Raw genomic sequence first — 17,256 nt, 5'->3', positions numbered from 1 at the left:
ATGAGCTGAAATAAAATATCCCAGATATGTTCAATACGCACAAAAAGCTGATTTCTCAATTCTGTGCATATATTTCTTTACATCCCTGTTATTAAGCATTTCTCCTTTGCCAAGATAATCCATCTACCTGACTGGTCTGGCATATCAAGAAGCTGATTAAACAGAATGATCATTACACAGGTGCACCTTGTGCTGAGGAAAATAAAAGGCCACTCTAAAATGTGCCGTTTTGTCACACAACACAATGCCACAGATGTCTCAAGTTTTGAGGGAGCGTGCAATTGGCATGCTGGCAGCAGGAATGTCCAAACAGTGCTCGCTGTTGCCAGAGAATTTAATCTTAAATTCTCTACCATAAACCACCTCTAACATAATTTTAGAGAATTTGGCAGTATGTCCAACCAGCCTCACAACCGTGGACCCCGTGTATGGTGTCGTGGGCAAGCGGTTTGCTGACGTTGTGAATAGAGTGCCCCATTGTGGTGGTGGGATTATGTTGCGGGTAGGCATAAACAACGGACAACGAACACAATTGCATTTTATCGATCATTTTATCGATGTATTCCCAGTCATGTGAAATCCATAGATTAGGGCCTAATGAATCAATTTCAATTGACTGATTCTCATATGAACTGTAAATCAGTATTGTTGCATGTTGCGTTTGTCACGCCTTGGTCTTAGTATTTTGTGTTTTCTTTCTTTATTTGGTCAGGCCAGGGTGTGACATGGGTTATTGTGGTGTGTTTTTTGTCTTGGGGTTTTGTGGGGTGTCTACGTAGTCTATGGCTGCCTGAGGCGGTTCTCAATCAGAGTCAGGTGATTATTGTTGTCTCTGATTGGGAGCCATATTTAGGCAGCCATATTCTGTGAGTGTTTCGTGGGTGATTGTTCCTGTCTTTGTGTTTGCACCAGATAGGGCTGTTTTGGTTTTTGTTATTTCATTTCGTTATTTTTTTTTGTAGTTTCTGTATGTATAGTTTTTCCTTCATTAAAATATCATGAATCATCATCACGCTGCATTTTGGTCCGATCCTTGTTCGACCTCTTCGTCAGAGGAGGAGATAGAAGAGAGCCGTTACAGCGTTTATATTTTTGTTCAGTGAACATACAGGTCCATTATCTTTTCTACATACTTTATACCTGGTTTTAGTCGTTAAAGTTCACACTGAAAATGTTTACCATCCCGATTTAAAAAAAACAATATATATATAGAGTTGAAGTCGGAAGTTTACATACACCTTAGCCAAATCATTTAAACTCCGTTTTTCACAATTCCTGACATTTAATCCTAGTAAAAATTCCCTGTTTTAGGTCAGTTAGGATCACCACTTTATTTTAAGAATGTGAAATGTCAGAATAATAGCAGAGAGAATGATTTATTTCAGCTTTTATTTCTTTCATCACATTCCCAGTGGGTCAGAAGTGTACATACACTCAATTAGTATTTAGTAGCATCGCCTTTAAATTGTTTACCTTGGGTCAAACGTTTCTCCAACCTAAGTGTATTTAAACTTCAGACTTCAACTGTATATGTGTGAGTATACCTTGCCTATGTTTATAGCAGTGTGTGTAACATGATGCTCTCTCCAAAGAAGGTACCCGATCCAAAACCATCTTCTTAAATTGGTCAGCAGAATGTGGAGGTGTGAGAGAGTCTGGCCATCACATGCTTCGATGCTGTTCATCCTCAACTCTGCTGTGTTCTATATTTACAGAGTCTGGGATTTGCACGTTTATAGCCAGGGCCACGGGAGCACCTGTTTATATCTGGCCCTATGAGAACTGCACTCGCTCTACGTATTGAATAGCACGATGAAGTGCTTTCGTTTGTATCGTCTTCGCCAAGTAAAGGTGACGGCGTCCTATATGCCCTGTGTTCTGATAGGTTTGGTATGAATGACAGTGGCCGTACCAGTGCAAATGAACTGCAGAACACTGAACTGTATAGTACTGTAGGCTTTGTAAAATGCTTCTTGATACAATGACTGACTTATCAATGCCCACTGTTCTGCCAGGACTAAGTGTTTTTTCTTATTCACTGTGTATTTATTCCTCGTGTCAGAATTGTAATTTAAAAAAAATCTGTAACTTTGCATTGTTGAAAAAGGACCTGTAAGTCAGCATTTCACCTCTTGTTTACCAAGCATGTGACAAATAACATTTGATTAAATTATAATTTTTTTGCTTACTTTTGGCTGGTCTCTACGGTTGACATTGCCAAGGTTTTGTGTGTCTTGAGCTGCCTAAGAATCATAGTTAGACACCCGTCTGTGTATATCTGTCTCAGTGCTCTCTGCGTGTGACTGCATTACAAATGATTATGTCATTGGAGCTGTGCAATAAACGTCCAGACTTCTCAAATATCTGCTGCTCCACTGGTGGGAAGGTGTGAACAGCAGGTGCAGGGGCCTGAAATAGAGGGTCGGGGAGAAGCAGGTGCTTACCCACAGTCAAGAGTACCAAGTAGATTAGTGGTCGGACAGGCACAGAGGAATGTCAAGGAATGACAAGAGAGTGAAGGTTAGGAATGTGAGGTGTAGATTCAAGACCAAAGAGTGTCTGCTCTGCTGACAGCTGTTTGCATTTTGACCTAGTATGTTAAGGCTCCCTGTTACGAATGCTTCATCACTTTGCTGGCTCTATCCAGTCTATCCAGGACCTATCAAGGTTATGAATGGCAAGTTAAATAAGCTTATGAAATATTACCCAAGTGATGAAACATCTTAATGTTAAAAATGTTTTATCTATGATATAGCTGACTGCTGATACATCTTATAAGGGCCATTCACCAGTTCCAATTCAAGTACATTCCGTTTAGTTTTAAGGATGGATTAATGGAATCTGGTTTTGACCTCTTTTCTCTATGAAGGATGACCAGGTTGTGCTACAATGCACAGCCTCCATTCTGAAAGAACAGATCAAACTGTGTCTGTCATGCGAAGGCTTTGGGAACCGCCTCTGCTTCCTGGAGACCACCTCTAACGCTCAGGTAGAGAAAACCACGTTCCACACTCTCTACCTCTTTATTTCTGCTTCTTGCCAGTCGCTGGGTTTTGCTGATGAACGTGGTGTGTTGTAGAATGTGCCACCTGATTTGGCGATCTGCTGCTTCATCCTGGAGCAGTCCCTGTCGGTACGAGCCTTACAGGAGATGCTGGCCAACACCACGGAACTCAATGAGGTAGGAGACTCGCAGAGGGTTGTGTTGTGTGTTTTACTGAAGGAGATTATTTGACATCTGAACTTGAAACAATTATAAAGTATGTGGAAATAGTTTTTATTTTGCTGGAAAACCGAGTTGGTCTTCGCATAGTGTCCGGTGAGCGTAGTTCTGTCTGAATTTCACCAATGCAACTGTCATGTTTGTCCCATTACATGGGAACCAATTTTATTGGTGTATATTTTTCACAAAATAGTCGTATGGCTTTCTTATACGGTTGTGAGAACAGACTCTTATGTCATTGACACAGTTTTAAAAGTAGCGCTGTAGTGAGTTATGCGCTTCCAAAGTCTAATGACAGATGACATTTTTGTATTTGAAATATGAATATTATGTCATGGTATCTTTTTAATTTAGCAACTTTAACTTCCCTTTGTCTCTTTTCTGATCCCACACCCCTCATCTCCTACCTGCCAACCATAGGCAGTCGATTTGGACAAATGGGTATGTCTGCTCATGTTTCCCTTCCTGTCACGTTTCCCCAAAGTTTTCCCCTCCTCTCCACCCCTTGTCTCCCCTGAGAGTCCTCTCACCCCTCATCCAATGTCCCTGTCTGAATCAGTGATACGCCACTTTCTTCAACCCTCACTCATATCAGTCCACGCGTCTCACACTTTGCTCAGTGCTGTCATAGCTGTCATACCAAGCAGTGTTTCAAATGACGCTCCGGGAAGGATTCCTGTCAGCAGCACAGGAGCAGCCAAGAAACTCTCCACAGGGCTTCTGGTAGCAATGTAATCTCTACACTACGTCCAATATCAGACTCATGTACCACAGACCAGGCCTAGTACTGGATGGTGGGTCACATATTTAATTTCAAACAGGGCTCTTACTGCTCTGTTACCCTGTCCCTCTGAAAGTGTCCTATACAACCTCCATCCTACTTCCATTTCCCTTTTCATACATCCTCTTTCCGCCTCCTCATAGTCCAATACATCCCATTCGTTGCATGTGTACCACCTGTTCACATGTTCTTAATCAATGCTATTCCTTCATCACCTGAGTTACTGTGGTTTGCTTTTGACCAATTCAACAAACCGCCATCTCAATTCATATTAATCTTAAGAAAGTCTGGAATGTAGTGTAACTTTGAAAATCAAACAACACACACACACACACACACACACACACACACACACACACACACACACACACACACACACACACACACACACACACACACACACACACACACACTGACCCGTAGTCAGTCTTGCTGTGTTCGGACTCTTCACTTACTCATGGAATGATGACAACGTTGACAGTGGAAATGATAATCACTAATTATAACAAATGTTGAAGGAACAATATTGTTTTGTCCTCAAAAAGAAAGGAGAACCAAAACACGCTTCATATAATTCATTAAAATGCCTTTATTTGTATGACATGTTCAATGGAAACAAAGTTTAAAACTCTGACGCGTTTCGGCTGCATGACCTACGTCAGTCGTTTTTAAACTTTGTTTCCATTGAACATGCCATACAAATAAAGGCATTTTAATGAATTATATGAAGAGTGCCTTGGTCCCCCTTTCTTTTTGAGGACCAAAGAGCACCTTCTGTCTACCAAAACCTACTATTGTGAACCTTCGTACCTTCTGTCTACCAAAACCTACTATTGTGAACCTTCGTACCTTCTGTCTACCAAAACCTACTATTGTGAACCTTAGTACCTTCTGTCTACCAAAACCTACTATTGTGAACCTTAGCACCTTCTGTCTACCAAAACCTACTATTGTGAACCTTAGTACCTTCTGTCTACCAAAACCTACTATTGTGAACCTTAGCACCTTCTGTCTACCAAAACCTACTATTGTGAACCTTAGTACCTTCTGTCTACCAAAACCTACTATTGTGAACCTTAGCACCTTCTGTCTACCAAAACCTACTATTGTGAACCTTAGTACCTTCTGTCTACCAAAACCTACTATTGTGTACCTTAGTACCTTCTGTCTACCAAAACCTACTATTGTGAACCTTAGTACCTTCTGTCTACCAAAACCTACTATTGTGAACCTTAGCACCTTCTGTCTACCAAAACCTACTATTGTGAACCTTAGTACCTTCTGTCTACCAAAACCTACTATTGTGAACCTTAGCACCTTCTGTCTACCAAAACCTACTATTGTGAACCTTAGCACCTTCTGTCTACCAAAACCTACTATTGTGAACCTTAGTACCTTCTGTCTACCAAAACCTACTATTCGTGAACCATAGCACCTTCTGTCTACCAAAACCTACTATTGTGTACCTTAGTACCTTCTGTCTACCAAAACCTACTATTGTGAACCTTAGTACCTTCTGTCTACCAAAACCTACTATTGTGAACCTTAGTACCTTCTGTCTACCAAAACCTACTATTATGAACCTTAGTACCTTCTGTCTACCAAAACCTACTATTGTGAACCCTAGTACCTTCTGTCTACCAAAACCTACTATTGTGTACCTTAGTACCTTCTGTCTACCAAAACCTACTATTGTGAACCTTAGTACCTTCTGTCTACCAAAACCTACTATTGTGTACCTTAGTACCTTCTGTCTACCAAAACCTACTATTGTGAATCTTAGTACCTTCTGTCTACCAAAACCTACTATTGTGTACCTTCCCTTCTTTTTATCTAGAATATTGTTTTCTGGTCTGAATGTCACTTTTTCTCTCTTCCAGTTACAGACATGTAGAAATGTGTTTCTGGTATTGGTATTGTTAGTCATGTGACTGTGTTATTGTTTCTTGCTTCTGGTATTGTTAGTCATGTGACTGTGTTATTGTTTCTTGCTTCTGGTATTGTTAGTCATGTGACTGTGTTATTGTTTCTTGCTTCTGGTATTGTTAGTCATGTGACTGTGTTATTGTTTCATGCTTCTGGTATTGTTAGTCATGTGACTGTGTTATTGTTTCTTGCTTCTGGTATTGTTAGTCATGTGACTGTGTTATTGTTTCATGCTTCTGGTATTGTTAGTCATGTGACTGTGTTATTGTTTCTTGCTTCTGGTATTGTTAGTCATGTGACTGTGTTATTGTTTCTTGCTTCTGGTATTGTTAGTCATGTGACTGTGTTATTGTTTCATGCTTCTGGTATTGTTAGTCATGTGACTGTGTTATTGTGTCTTGCTTCTGGTATTGTTAGTCATGTGACTGTTATTGTTTCTTGCTTCTGGTATTGTTAGTCATGTGACTGTGTTATTGTTTCATGCTTCTGGTATTGTTAGTCATGTGACTGTGTTATTGTGTCTTGCTTCTGGTATTGTTAGTCATGTGACTGTTATTGTTTCTTGCTTCTGGTATTGTTAGTCATGTGACTTGATGTTTTATGATAATTGCGTGAATTCCCCTTTCCACTCACACCTGGTTTGCACACTGTGGACCTGTTTTTTGTTGGTTCTAGGGTTGAAAAATTACAGGAACTTTCAATAAATTCCCTGGTCTTCCAGAAATCCTGGTTGGAGGCTTCAGGAATTTGGGAAACCAGGGAATTTATTGAAAGTTCCCAGAAGTTTGCAACCTTAGTTGGTTCTCTGTGGTGGGCTCTCTGACTCCTCTCAGCCAAGACACATTGCCTGCCACATTGTTCTCAGTTTGGTACGAGGAGGATGCTTTCTTCAACTCCTGTCTCTGTCCCCAGTCTTATAACAGTCCTGTGTGCCTGACCTTAGCAGTCTGTATGCTGAATGTTGAATCGTACACTACTCTCTTTGGTTCGATTTTGTTTTTTACTTTCTCTCTCTCTCTCTGTAATGTCTCTCTATTCTCTGCTCTGTCCAGTCATCTCAAGGAGGGGGCCACCGTACCCTGCTGTATGGCCACGCTATCCTTCTGAAACACACTCACTCCAGCATGGTAAGCAGCCTCCTCTCCGTCTCGCGCGTAGGCTCTCACATGTTCTACCTCATCCAGTAGTCTCTCACATGTTCTACCTCATCCAGTAGTCTCTCACATGTTCTACCTCATCCAGTAGTCTCGCACATGTTCTACCTCATCCAGTAGTCTCTCACATGTTCTACCTCATCCAGTAGTCTCTCACATGTTCTACCTCATCCAGTAGTCTCTCACATGTTCTACCTCATCCAGTAGTCTCTCACATGTTCTACCTCATCCAGTAGTCTCTCACACCCACACTCCCCTGTAAACTCAGTTTTACTGTTACATGGGTTTGCTTGTCAATGAGCGCGTTGTGATCCACTGTGTAATATCCACTCTCTCTGTGTACTGCAGTACCTCAGCTGTTTGACTACCTCAAGGTCACTCACAGACAAACTGGCCTTTGATGTGGGCTTACAGGAAGATTCCACAGGTATGGCTTTTACCATAGAGAAGAGCAGTGGTATGTCTGCATCTTTTCTGCACCGTGTTCATATTGCTCATTCGTTGACTGATGCATTTATTCCTTCACAGGCGAGGCGTGCTGGTGGACTATTCATCCTGCGTCCAAGCAGAGATCAGAGGGAGAGAAGGTCAGGGTGGGAGATGACCTCATCCTGGTCAGCGTGTCCTCTGAGAGATACCTGGTGAGCCACGTTGGTGACACATTGCCAAGTGGACTTTCAGACTAAGGTTAGGGATGGAGCTGACATGTTCTTGTCTCTCTCTGTCTCTCTCTCTCTCTCTCTCTAGCATCTCTCCTATGCCAGTGGTGAACTCATGGTGGACGCCTCCTTCATGCAGACTCTGTGGACCATGAACCCTGTGATGTCTGGCTGTGAACTTGCGGAAGGTGTGTATATGCTTTGATTGTTTTTCTATTTCATAATCATGAGTTTATTATCTAGAAACACTACACTTGACTGCCATGTTTTTCTCGTGTGGAATATGACTCCTGGGTGACTCATAACTGCAGGCAACTGATTTCCATGCCTGGGTGTCTTCATTATTTCCATTGCAATTTCCTACTGTCCACTAGGTGGCGAGTCACCTAGTATCTAGTAGGCTCGTGCTAGGGTCTTGTTGATGGGCGAACAGAGGATCGCGTGTTCAATCCCAGTGCTAGGCACTTATTTTTATTTGTAAATTTGACCTTTTAACCCTAACCCTATCCCAATCCTTAAACCTTACCTTAACCACTCTGAATTAATGCCTAAACTTAACTGCAGAGTTTCGGTTTTACTTTTGCACAGTTTGACTGACAGCAAACATAAATCTGATTATTCTGAATTTAACATAGCCACGCAGTGCATAATATACAGACAGTACCACACTTGGCCACACAGTGCATAATATACAGACAGCACCACACATGGCCACACAGTGCATAATATACAGACAGCACCACTCATGGCCATACAGTGCATTATATACAGACAGCACCACACATGGCCACACAGTGCATAATATACAGACAGCACCACTCATGGCCATACAGTGCATTATATACAGACAGCGCCACACAGTGCATTATATACAGACAGCACCACACATGGCCACACAGTGCATAATATACAGACAGCACCACACATGGCCATACAGTGCATTATATACAGACAGCACCACACATGGCCACACAGTGCATAATATACAGACAGCACCACACATGGCCACACAGTGCATAATATACAGACAGCACCAATCATGGCCATACAGTGCATTATATACAGACAGCACCACACATGGCCACACAGTGCATAATATACAGACAGCACCACTCATGGCCACACAGTGCATTATATACAGACAGCACCACACATGGCCACACAGTGCATAATATACAGACAGCACCACACATGGCGCCACAATGTATAATTTATATGGCCTCACAGTGCATATCTCTGTTGCTGCAGTTATGCACTGGGGGACTGCATTTTCGTTGGTGATTGAGTTGGTCTTTCTCTCATTGTTGATGTAACATTATCCTCTCAGGCTTTCTGACTGGAGGCTATGTTCTGAGACTGTTCCATGGTCACATGGATGAGTGCTTGGCTATCCCTGCTGCCGAGCAAGGAGACAACCAGCGCAGGTGATAAAAACTGTTGAATTATTCCACATTTAAACAGATACCTTATCATCTGTCACTAACAGCCCATCTCTGTTTTTCAGAATTGCTCACTATGAAGGGGGTGCTGTCTGTAGCCATGCCCGGTCACTATGGAGACTAGAACCCCTCCGGATTGGGTGAGCGAATGCGCTTGTGTCCATCAGCTTTAAGTAACATAAACCATTCACATTTCTTACGAGTTCTCTCCTTGGGGTTATAATTATGGCTCTGTGTAGATGGAGTGGAGGTCACATGAAATGGGGCCAGTCTTTTCGAGTGCGTCATATAACCACAGGTCGCTACCTCTGCTTGGATGAAGAGAAAGGACTGATGGTGGTGGACCCTGAAAAAGCCAACGCCAAGATGTCAGCCTTCTGCTTCAGAATCTCCAAGGTCAGAGTGGTCACAAACGGCAGTGTGAAAATAAAAAGAGCAATGGACTACATGCATTTTCCGCATGTGGTCCATTTCATAGAAGGTAACAGCATTTCCATCATCCCTCCATACCCAGCTCTGTGGATGTTGTGTTGAATTCCTTCTCCTTGTTGTTTCACGGTCCACCCCGCAGGAAAAGGTGGAGGTGGTTAAGAAGCGAGATGTGGAGGGCATGGGCATGCCAGAGATCAAGTATGGGGAGTCCATGTGTTTTGTACAGCACGTCTCCACTGGCCTCTGGCTTACATACGCCTCTGTCGATGCCAAGTCTGCTCGCCTGGGACCTCTTAAGAGGAAGGTATGGAGGACTCATGTGGCAACTTGCCCTGAACACCTAAAGGACAGGAAGAACAACGTCAAACTACATGCCAAGACAAAATAAAGACATTTTAGAGCCTTTTAAAGTACTCTGTAGACAGCTTCTCCCTTGAATGGACCTAGTTTTTCATCCATGTTGTTAATGCACCTCTTGTATCTGTCAGGCCATCCTTCATAAGGAGGGCCACATGGACGATGCCCTGACCGTGGCCCGCTCCCAGACAGAGGAGTTCCAGGCTGCTCGTATGATCTACAACACAGCAGGCCTCTTCACCCAGTTCATCAAGTATGGCCCCTCTCCACTCCCACTGCACTTGCTGTCTGAGCACATACCTAGGAATCGGTGAACATGTTCATGCTTGTGCACATTATGGTGTTCTGTATAGACCCCCTTTGACTTACTGCTATCCTTCAGGAGGGCCAGAAGGCTCTGCTTTAATGTTTGGTCAGTGCAGTGACGTTGTGGCTTGTTCTGTGTCTCCAGTGCGCTGGACTCTCTGAGTGGGAAGAACAGGTCATCTTCAGGCTCACCGTCTCTGCCCATGGACTCTGTGGTCCTCTCCCTGCAGGACCTCATCTTCTACTTCCAGCCCCCAGAGGAGCTGGAGCACGAGGAGAAACAGACCAGACTACGCTCCCTTAAGAACAGACAGAACCTCTTCCAAGAGGAGGTCAGTGCTCACAGACAGCAGCTCCAGAGGATACACTGTACAGTATTCAGTATTCAGCATTCGGACACTTTCACTTTTTCCACATTTTGTTACGTTACAGGCTTATTCTAAAATAGATTCAATTGTTTTCCCCCCTCAATCTACACACAGTAACCCACAATGACAAGGCAAAAACAGGGATTAAGAAACTTTTACAAACTTATCTTAAAAAACGGAAATATCACAATATCACAGTATTCAGACCCTTTACTCAGTACTTTGTTGAAGCACCTTTGGCAGCGATTACAGGCTTCAGTCTTCTTGGGTATGATGCTACAAGCTTGGCACACCTGTATTTGGGGAGTTTCTCCCATTATTTTCTGTAGATCCTCTCAAGCTCTGTCAGGTTGGATGGGCAGTGTCGCTGCACAGCTACATTCAGGTCTCTCCAGAGATGCTCGGTCGGGTTCGTCTGGGCTCTGGCTGGGTCATTCAAGGACATTCACAGACTTGTCCCAAAGCCAATCCTGAGTTGTCTTGGCTGTGTGCTTAGGGTTGTTGTCCTGTTGGAAGGTGAATCTTCACTCTGGTCAGGGGTCTTGAGCGCTCTGGAGCAGGTTTTCATGATGCTGCCACCATCATGCTTCACCACAGCTATGGTGCCTGGTTTCTTCCAGACATGACGCTTAGCATTCAGGCCAAAGAGTTCAATCTTGGTTTCATCAGACCAGAGAATCTTGTTTCTCATGGTCTGAGAGTCCTTTAGGTGCCTTTTGGCTAAATCCAAGCATCTGTCATGTCCCTTTTACTGAGGAATGGCTTCCGTCTGGCCACTCTACCATAAAGGCCTGATTGGTGGAGTGCTGCAGAGATGGTTGTCCTTCTGGAAGATCCTCCCATCTTCACAGAGGAACTCTGGAGCTCTGTCAGAGTGACTATCAGGTTCTTGGTCACCTCCCTGACCAAGGCCCTTCTCTCCCGATTGCTCAGTTTGGCCGGGAGGCCAGCTCTAGGAAGAGTCTTGGTGGTTCCAACCTTCTTCCATTTAAGAATGATGGCCACTGTGTTCTTGGGGACTTTCAATGCTGCTGACATTTTTTGGTAGCCTTCGCCAGATTTGTGCCTCGACAGAATCCTGTCTCGAATCTCTACGGACAATTCCTTCGACCTCATGGCGTGTTATTTGCTCTGACATTCACTGTTAACTGTGGGACCTTATATAGACAGGTGTGTGTCTTTCCAAATCACATCCAATCAAGTTGTAGAAACATCTCAAGGATGACCAATGGAAACAGGATGCACCTGAGCTCAATTTCGAGTCTCATAACAAAGGGTCTGAATTCTTACTGTATGTAAATCATGTCAAATCTGTTTTTGATTTGTCATTATGGGGTATTGTGTGTACATTGATGAGGAAGAATAATAATATAATTAATTTTAGAAGAAGACTGTAGCGTAACAAAATGTGGAAAAAGTCCAGGTGTCTGAATACTACCGAATGTGCTTTATATTTATTCTGTTGGGGAAGAACTGCAAGTAAGCATTTCACTGTATCATTACACCCGCTCTATTCTGTGCTGTGACAAATAAACGTTGATTTACTTTCTAACTATTTTCCCTGGACTGCTCCTGCCTTTGGTATTCCCATGCTTTTTGTGCCATTCCAACAGGGCATGATCACCCTGGTGCTGGACTGTATCGACCGACTCAATGTCTACAACACAGCGGCCCACTTCTCCGAGTTTGCAGGGGAGGAGGCTGCCGAGTCTTGGAAGGAGATAGTTAATCTCCTCTACGAGCTGCTGGGTATGTGACCCGCTATTGATCCTTTCACTTCGTGTTCCAAGGTACATCACCTTCTCTGCATTGCTGTAGTTTTTGTGCCAGCATGCCTGTCATCCTGAACACGACCTAGCTCTGATCGGGTAGTGTCTGTTCTCTCTGTCATTGTCTTCATATGAAGCCTCACTGATCAGGGGGAACCGGGCGAACTGTGCACTGTTCTGTGATAATCTGGACTGGCTGGTCAGCAAACTGGACCGTCTGGAGGCCTCCTCAGGTAAAGTCCCCTTTCAGAACCTCTAGCACCCCTTTCAGATTGACTTTAATGTGTTTTGGGTGAATCGTCAGTGTTTCATTGTGTATTATGTTCACCGCAGGCATCCTGGAGGTGCTATACTGTGTTCTGATTGAGAGTCCAGAGGTTTTGAACATTATCCAGGAGAACCACATTAAATCTATCATTTCTCTACTGGATAAGCATGGACGCAATCACAAGGTCAGTGAATATTATTTAAGCCTGTATTTATCCAGAGAAGTGTTCAAAGGTAATCTGGTTGGCAGTCCAGTGATTTGGGAATCACTAGCCCTTTGACCTTGCTCTCTCCCTGTGTTTTCTTAGGTGTTGGATGTGCTCTGCTCTTTGTGTGTGTGTAATGGGGTGGCTGTAAGGTCCAATCAGAATCTCATCACAGAGAATCTGCTTCCGGGTCGCGATCTCCTCCTGCAGTCCAACATCATCAATTATGTCACCAGGTGTGACATCTGGTCATTCTAAATTCATTTAGTTGAATATCCAATTGTTTTTTTTCTTCAAACCGTTAAAGTTGTGGTTATTTTCCTCCCCCCTCAGTGTGAGGCCCAACATCTTCCTAGGAACGTGTGGAGGATCAACTCAGTATAAGAAGTGGTATTTTGAGGTGATGGTGGACCATGTAGAGCCCTTCTTGACCGCCCAGGCCTTCCACCTGCGTGTGGGCTGGGCTCTGACTGATGGCTACAGCCCCTACCCTGGAGGTGGTGAGGGCTGGGGTGGTAACGGGGTGGGGGACGACCTCTACTCATACGCCTTTGATGGACTCCACCTGTGGTCAGGTACAGTCAGCAGGGCTTATCTGTAGAATGCAGTTCTCTTTGACAAGGTTGAGGTGATGCTGACCTCTGTCTGTCTGTCTGCCTCCCCAGGACGAGTCCCACGTCATGTCGCCACCCCCAACATGCACATCTTAGCCGCAGACGATGTGGTCAGCTGCTGCCTGGATCTGAGCGTGCCCAGTATTTCGTTCCGTATCAACGGGCACCCGGTGCAGGGCATGTTTGAGAACTTCAACCTGGATGGCTTATTCTTCCCTGTCGTCAGCTTCTCTGCAGGCGTCAAGTGAGAACCTCTGATGGGGCTAACAGGGCTGTTGTTATTTAGAATCTGTCAGAGAGGATGCAGAATGAGTCATCACTGTTAATGTTGTTCTTCTTTAAAACGTCCAGGGTTCGTTTTCTCCTGGGAGGGCGTCATGGAGACTTTAAATTCCTCCCACCACCAGGCTATGCTCCGTGCTATGAGGCTGTGCTACCCAAGGATCGACTGCATATTGAGCCCATCAAGGAGTATAAGCATGATGTCAATGGTGTCCGCAATCTGTTGGGGCCTACACAGTCCCTCTCGCACACCGCCTTCACCCCCTGCCCTGTGGACACAGCACAGGTAAAAGTCTTGACTTATCAATGCATTTCTCTGTCTCCTTTCTCTTGCTTCCATTCACCATGTTGTCCTTTCAGATTGTGCTTCCGCCTCTCTTGGAGCGCATTCGGGAGAAGCTGGCAGAAAACAGCCATGAGCTATGGGCTGTCACTCGCATTGAACAAGGATGTACCTATGGGTCGGTGAGTGCTTCCCATGCTGCCCTATTCAGCTCACACTGCTTACATGACTGACTGACTATCTATTTACTTCAATCTGGCAAACAAATTGTTTCTGTCCTCTGCTTGCATTCCTCTACTCCAGTTCCGAGATGACAACCAGAAACTGCACCCCTGCCTGGTAGATTTCCAGAGCCTGCCAGAGCCAGAGAGGAATTACAACCTTGCCATGTCAGTAGAAACACTCAAGTGAGTCAAGGTCTTGTACACGCCCTCTCCGCCTAGTGTGTGTGTGCTCAGTATTCACTACCTCTGTTTCTCAAAGGACTCTACTGGCGCTGGGCTGCCATGTGGGCATGGGAGATGAGAAAGCAGAGGAGAACCTGAAGAACATCAAGATGCCCAAGACGTGAGTCAGACCTCAAAACAGGATCTCAGACTATTTTCGATGTTGACTCAATTATTCTCCGATATTAACTAACATGGTTGACAGTATTGTTTTCTGACGAAGGCCGTGAGGCCGATACATAACCTTATTAAAGATCAGTGATCCTATCAAGAGCAGTGTGAGGTGTCCTTTTTCATTCATATTATCAGAGATAAACGTTTTGAAATGTTGGATTGTCTTTTAAGTAGAGGCCTGTTCACTTAGTGAGTGTAATAGAAGAGTCCTAATGACATCTCACTTACTAGTCTAATCATAACATCATGTTTGGTCCACAGGTATATGATGAGTAGTGGGTATAAGCCTGCCCCTCTGGACCTCAACCATGTCAAGCTGACACCCAACCAGACCAACCTAGTGGAGAGACTGGCAGAGAATGGGCACAACGTGTGGGCTCGTGACAGGGTTCACCAGGGGTGGACCTACAGCATTGTACAGGTATCTTTCATCTCTCTCTGATCCTGTGGGAAAGCTAACCTGTGATCATAGCTTAAGTCCTTTTAGACAATGTGTTTCTGTCAGGTGGCTTTTAACGCACACGAAGGCTTACAGGTGGGCACACAACAAGTATGAGTCCTACTGACTCATGAGTTTTCGTAGTTATGATGTTTTCAGAGCCAACATTTATGTAACTGTTGTGGAAATTCTTCTACAGGGACACTCAAAGTCAATCTTAAATGAATCATTGTTTATTGTCAACGCGCTGGAGAGGTTCCAACCAACTCAATGCACCATAGTACACATGTCTGTCAGAAAGACTCTGGCGAGGCAGTCCCAACCGTTGTCTTATACACGGCTATACACAGACATGTTATATTTCCATGATTTAGCATAATGAATTAATCCTTAGTGTTTTGTTTCATCCATGTGATTGACCAATACTGTTTCATAACATGTGCCAGACCAACACCTCACAAGGCTTCTCTTCTCTAAGCTGAGACCTTGAAACTGAGATATCTTTAGTTTGTTCTCAAAACACGGTGGTTCGTTCTCAAAACACGGTCTGGGCGTACTGCCAAATCACAGCTACTGATAGGTGTGATTTGTGCAGTCAGCCACTTGCATCAACACAGGAATTGGTTTATAAAACAGCACATGAATAGAACACAGAAATGAGTTATAAGAATAGCACCAACATTAAAATTTCCCTTACATAACTATTCAAGATGTTTAGAAAAACAAACAATATTGTTCTTGGAGCTTTCTTTATACAGTATCAATCTTTCCAGGAGATTAAAGTCCGTAACTTGCACAATCATTCTATGACTCACACAATTGTTTGTTGATTTGAACTGTTTATTTCCATGTTCAGGACATAATGAACAAGCGCAACCCACGCCTGGTGCCATACAACCTGCTGGATGAAAAGACCAAGAAGACCAACAGAGACACTGTCTGTGCAGCTGTCCGCACTCTCATTGGCTACGGTTACAACATTGAGCCACCTGACCAGGAGAGCAGTGAGTCTGTCCGTCTGTCTGCCAAGATATAAACTGATCTAGTACCGGGTCGGACCCCCCTTAGCTTCCAGAACGGTCTGAATTCTTCAGGGCATGGAAACGTTGGTCACTTGGTATCACGGGACCTAATGTGCGCCAGGAAAACTTTCCCCCACACCTGACTGGATGTTTTTTTTTTGTCGCACCATTCTCGGTAAAACCTAGCCACTGTTGTGCATGAAAAGCTTTTTCTGAGATACTGAAACCGGCGCACCTGGCCCTGATGATCATACCACGCTCAAAGTCACTTAGGTCATTTGTTTTGCCCATTGTAACATTCAATACAACAGTAACTGAATGCCTCGATGCCTGTCTGACAGTTTTATATAGCTAGACATGTGACCATTTTTGGCAACAGGGTTGTGTACCTAATAAACTGTCCAATGACAGTTGGACACACACACACACACACACACACACACACACACACACACACACACACACACACACACACACACACACACACACACACACACATAAATACACACACACACACACACACACACACATAAATACACATACACACACACACACACACATAAATACACACACACACACATAAATACACACACACACACATAAATACACATAAATACACATACACACACATAAATACACACACACACCCACATAAATACACATACACACACACATAAATACACATACACACACACGTAAATACACATACACACACACATAAATACACATACATACATACATACATACATACATACATACATACATACATACATACATACATACATACATACATACAGTGGGGAGAACAAGTATTTGATACACTGCCGATTTTGCAGGTTTTCCTACTTACAAAGCATGTAGAGGTCTGTAATTTCTATCATAGGTACACTTCAACTGTGAAAGGCGGAATCTAAAACAAAAATCCAGAAAATCACATTGTATGATTTTTAAGTAATTCATTTGCATTTTATTGCATGACATACGTATTTGATCACCTACTAACCAGTAATCATTCCGGGTCTCACAGACCTGTTAGTTTTTCTTTAAGAAGCCCTCCTGTTCTCCACTCATTACCTGTATGAACTGCACCTGTTTGAACTTGTTACCTG

At 43.7% G+C, this 17,256-nt stretch overlaps 1 protein-coding gene across 6 annotated transcripts in view; it reads left to right on the top strand.

Annotated features, from left to right (window-relative positions):
• LOC118384831 (ryanodine receptor 1-like) overlaps nt 1–17,256 on the top strand; it is a 95,334-nt gene that overhangs the window by 2,877 nt on the left and 75,201 nt on the right. For all 6 annotated transcript variants that reach the window (XR_008139053.1, XR_008139055.1, XR_008139054.1 and 3 more), the window contains exons 2-26: nt 2,870–2,989; nt 3,080–3,181; nt 3,644–3,664; nt 6,983–7,057; nt 7,433–7,511; nt 7,613–7,725; nt 7,832–7,931; nt 9,071–9,167; nt 9,248–9,322; nt 9,422–9,578; nt 9,754–9,918; nt 10,103–10,224; nt 10,423–10,609; nt 12,259–12,394; nt 12,552–12,647; nt 12,748–12,866; nt 12,990–13,123; nt 13,221–13,462; nt 13,553–13,745; nt 13,853–14,069; nt 14,144–14,248; nt 14,370–14,473; nt 14,550–14,633; nt 14,948–15,107; nt 15,982–16,129. Coding sequence is in view for 3 of the 6 variants with exons in the window: in XM_052520900.1 (XP_052376860.1) it covers nt 2,870–2,989; nt 3,080–3,181; nt 3,644–3,664; nt 6,983–7,057; nt 7,433–7,511; nt 7,613–7,725; nt 7,832–7,931; nt 9,071–9,167; nt 9,248–9,322; nt 9,422–9,578; nt 9,754–9,918; nt 10,103–10,224; nt 10,423–10,609; nt 12,259–12,394; nt 12,552–12,647; nt 12,748–12,866; nt 12,990–13,123; nt 13,221–13,462; nt 13,553–13,745; nt 13,853–14,069; nt 14,144–14,248; nt 14,370–14,473; nt 14,550–14,633; nt 14,948–15,107; nt 15,982–16,129 (3,151 nt within the window). In the remaining 3 variants the exon portion in view is untranslated. The remainder of the gene's footprint in view (nt 1–2,869; nt 2,990–3,079; nt 3,182–3,643; nt 3,665–6,982; nt 7,058–7,432; nt 7,512–7,612; nt 7,726–7,831; nt 7,932–9,070; nt 9,168–9,247; nt 9,323–9,421; nt 9,579–9,753; nt 9,919–10,102; nt 10,225–10,422; nt 10,610–12,258; nt 12,395–12,551; nt 12,648–12,747; nt 12,867–12,989; nt 13,124–13,220; nt 13,463–13,552; nt 13,746–13,852; nt 14,070–14,143; nt 14,249–14,369; nt 14,474–14,549; nt 14,634–14,947; nt 15,108–15,981; nt 16,130–17,256) is intronic.

This window comes from Oncorhynchus keta, chromosome 6 (genome assembly GCF_023373465.1).
Source record: "Oncorhynchus keta strain PuntledgeMale-10-30-2019 chromosome 6, Oket_V2, whole genome shotgun sequence".
NCBI lineage: Eukaryota > Metazoa > Chordata > Actinopteri > Salmoniformes > Salmonidae > Oncorhynchus > Oncorhynchus keta.
The sequence above is the reverse complement of the archived record's forward strand: the minus strand, read 5'-3'. Positions and strand labels throughout refer to the sequence as shown.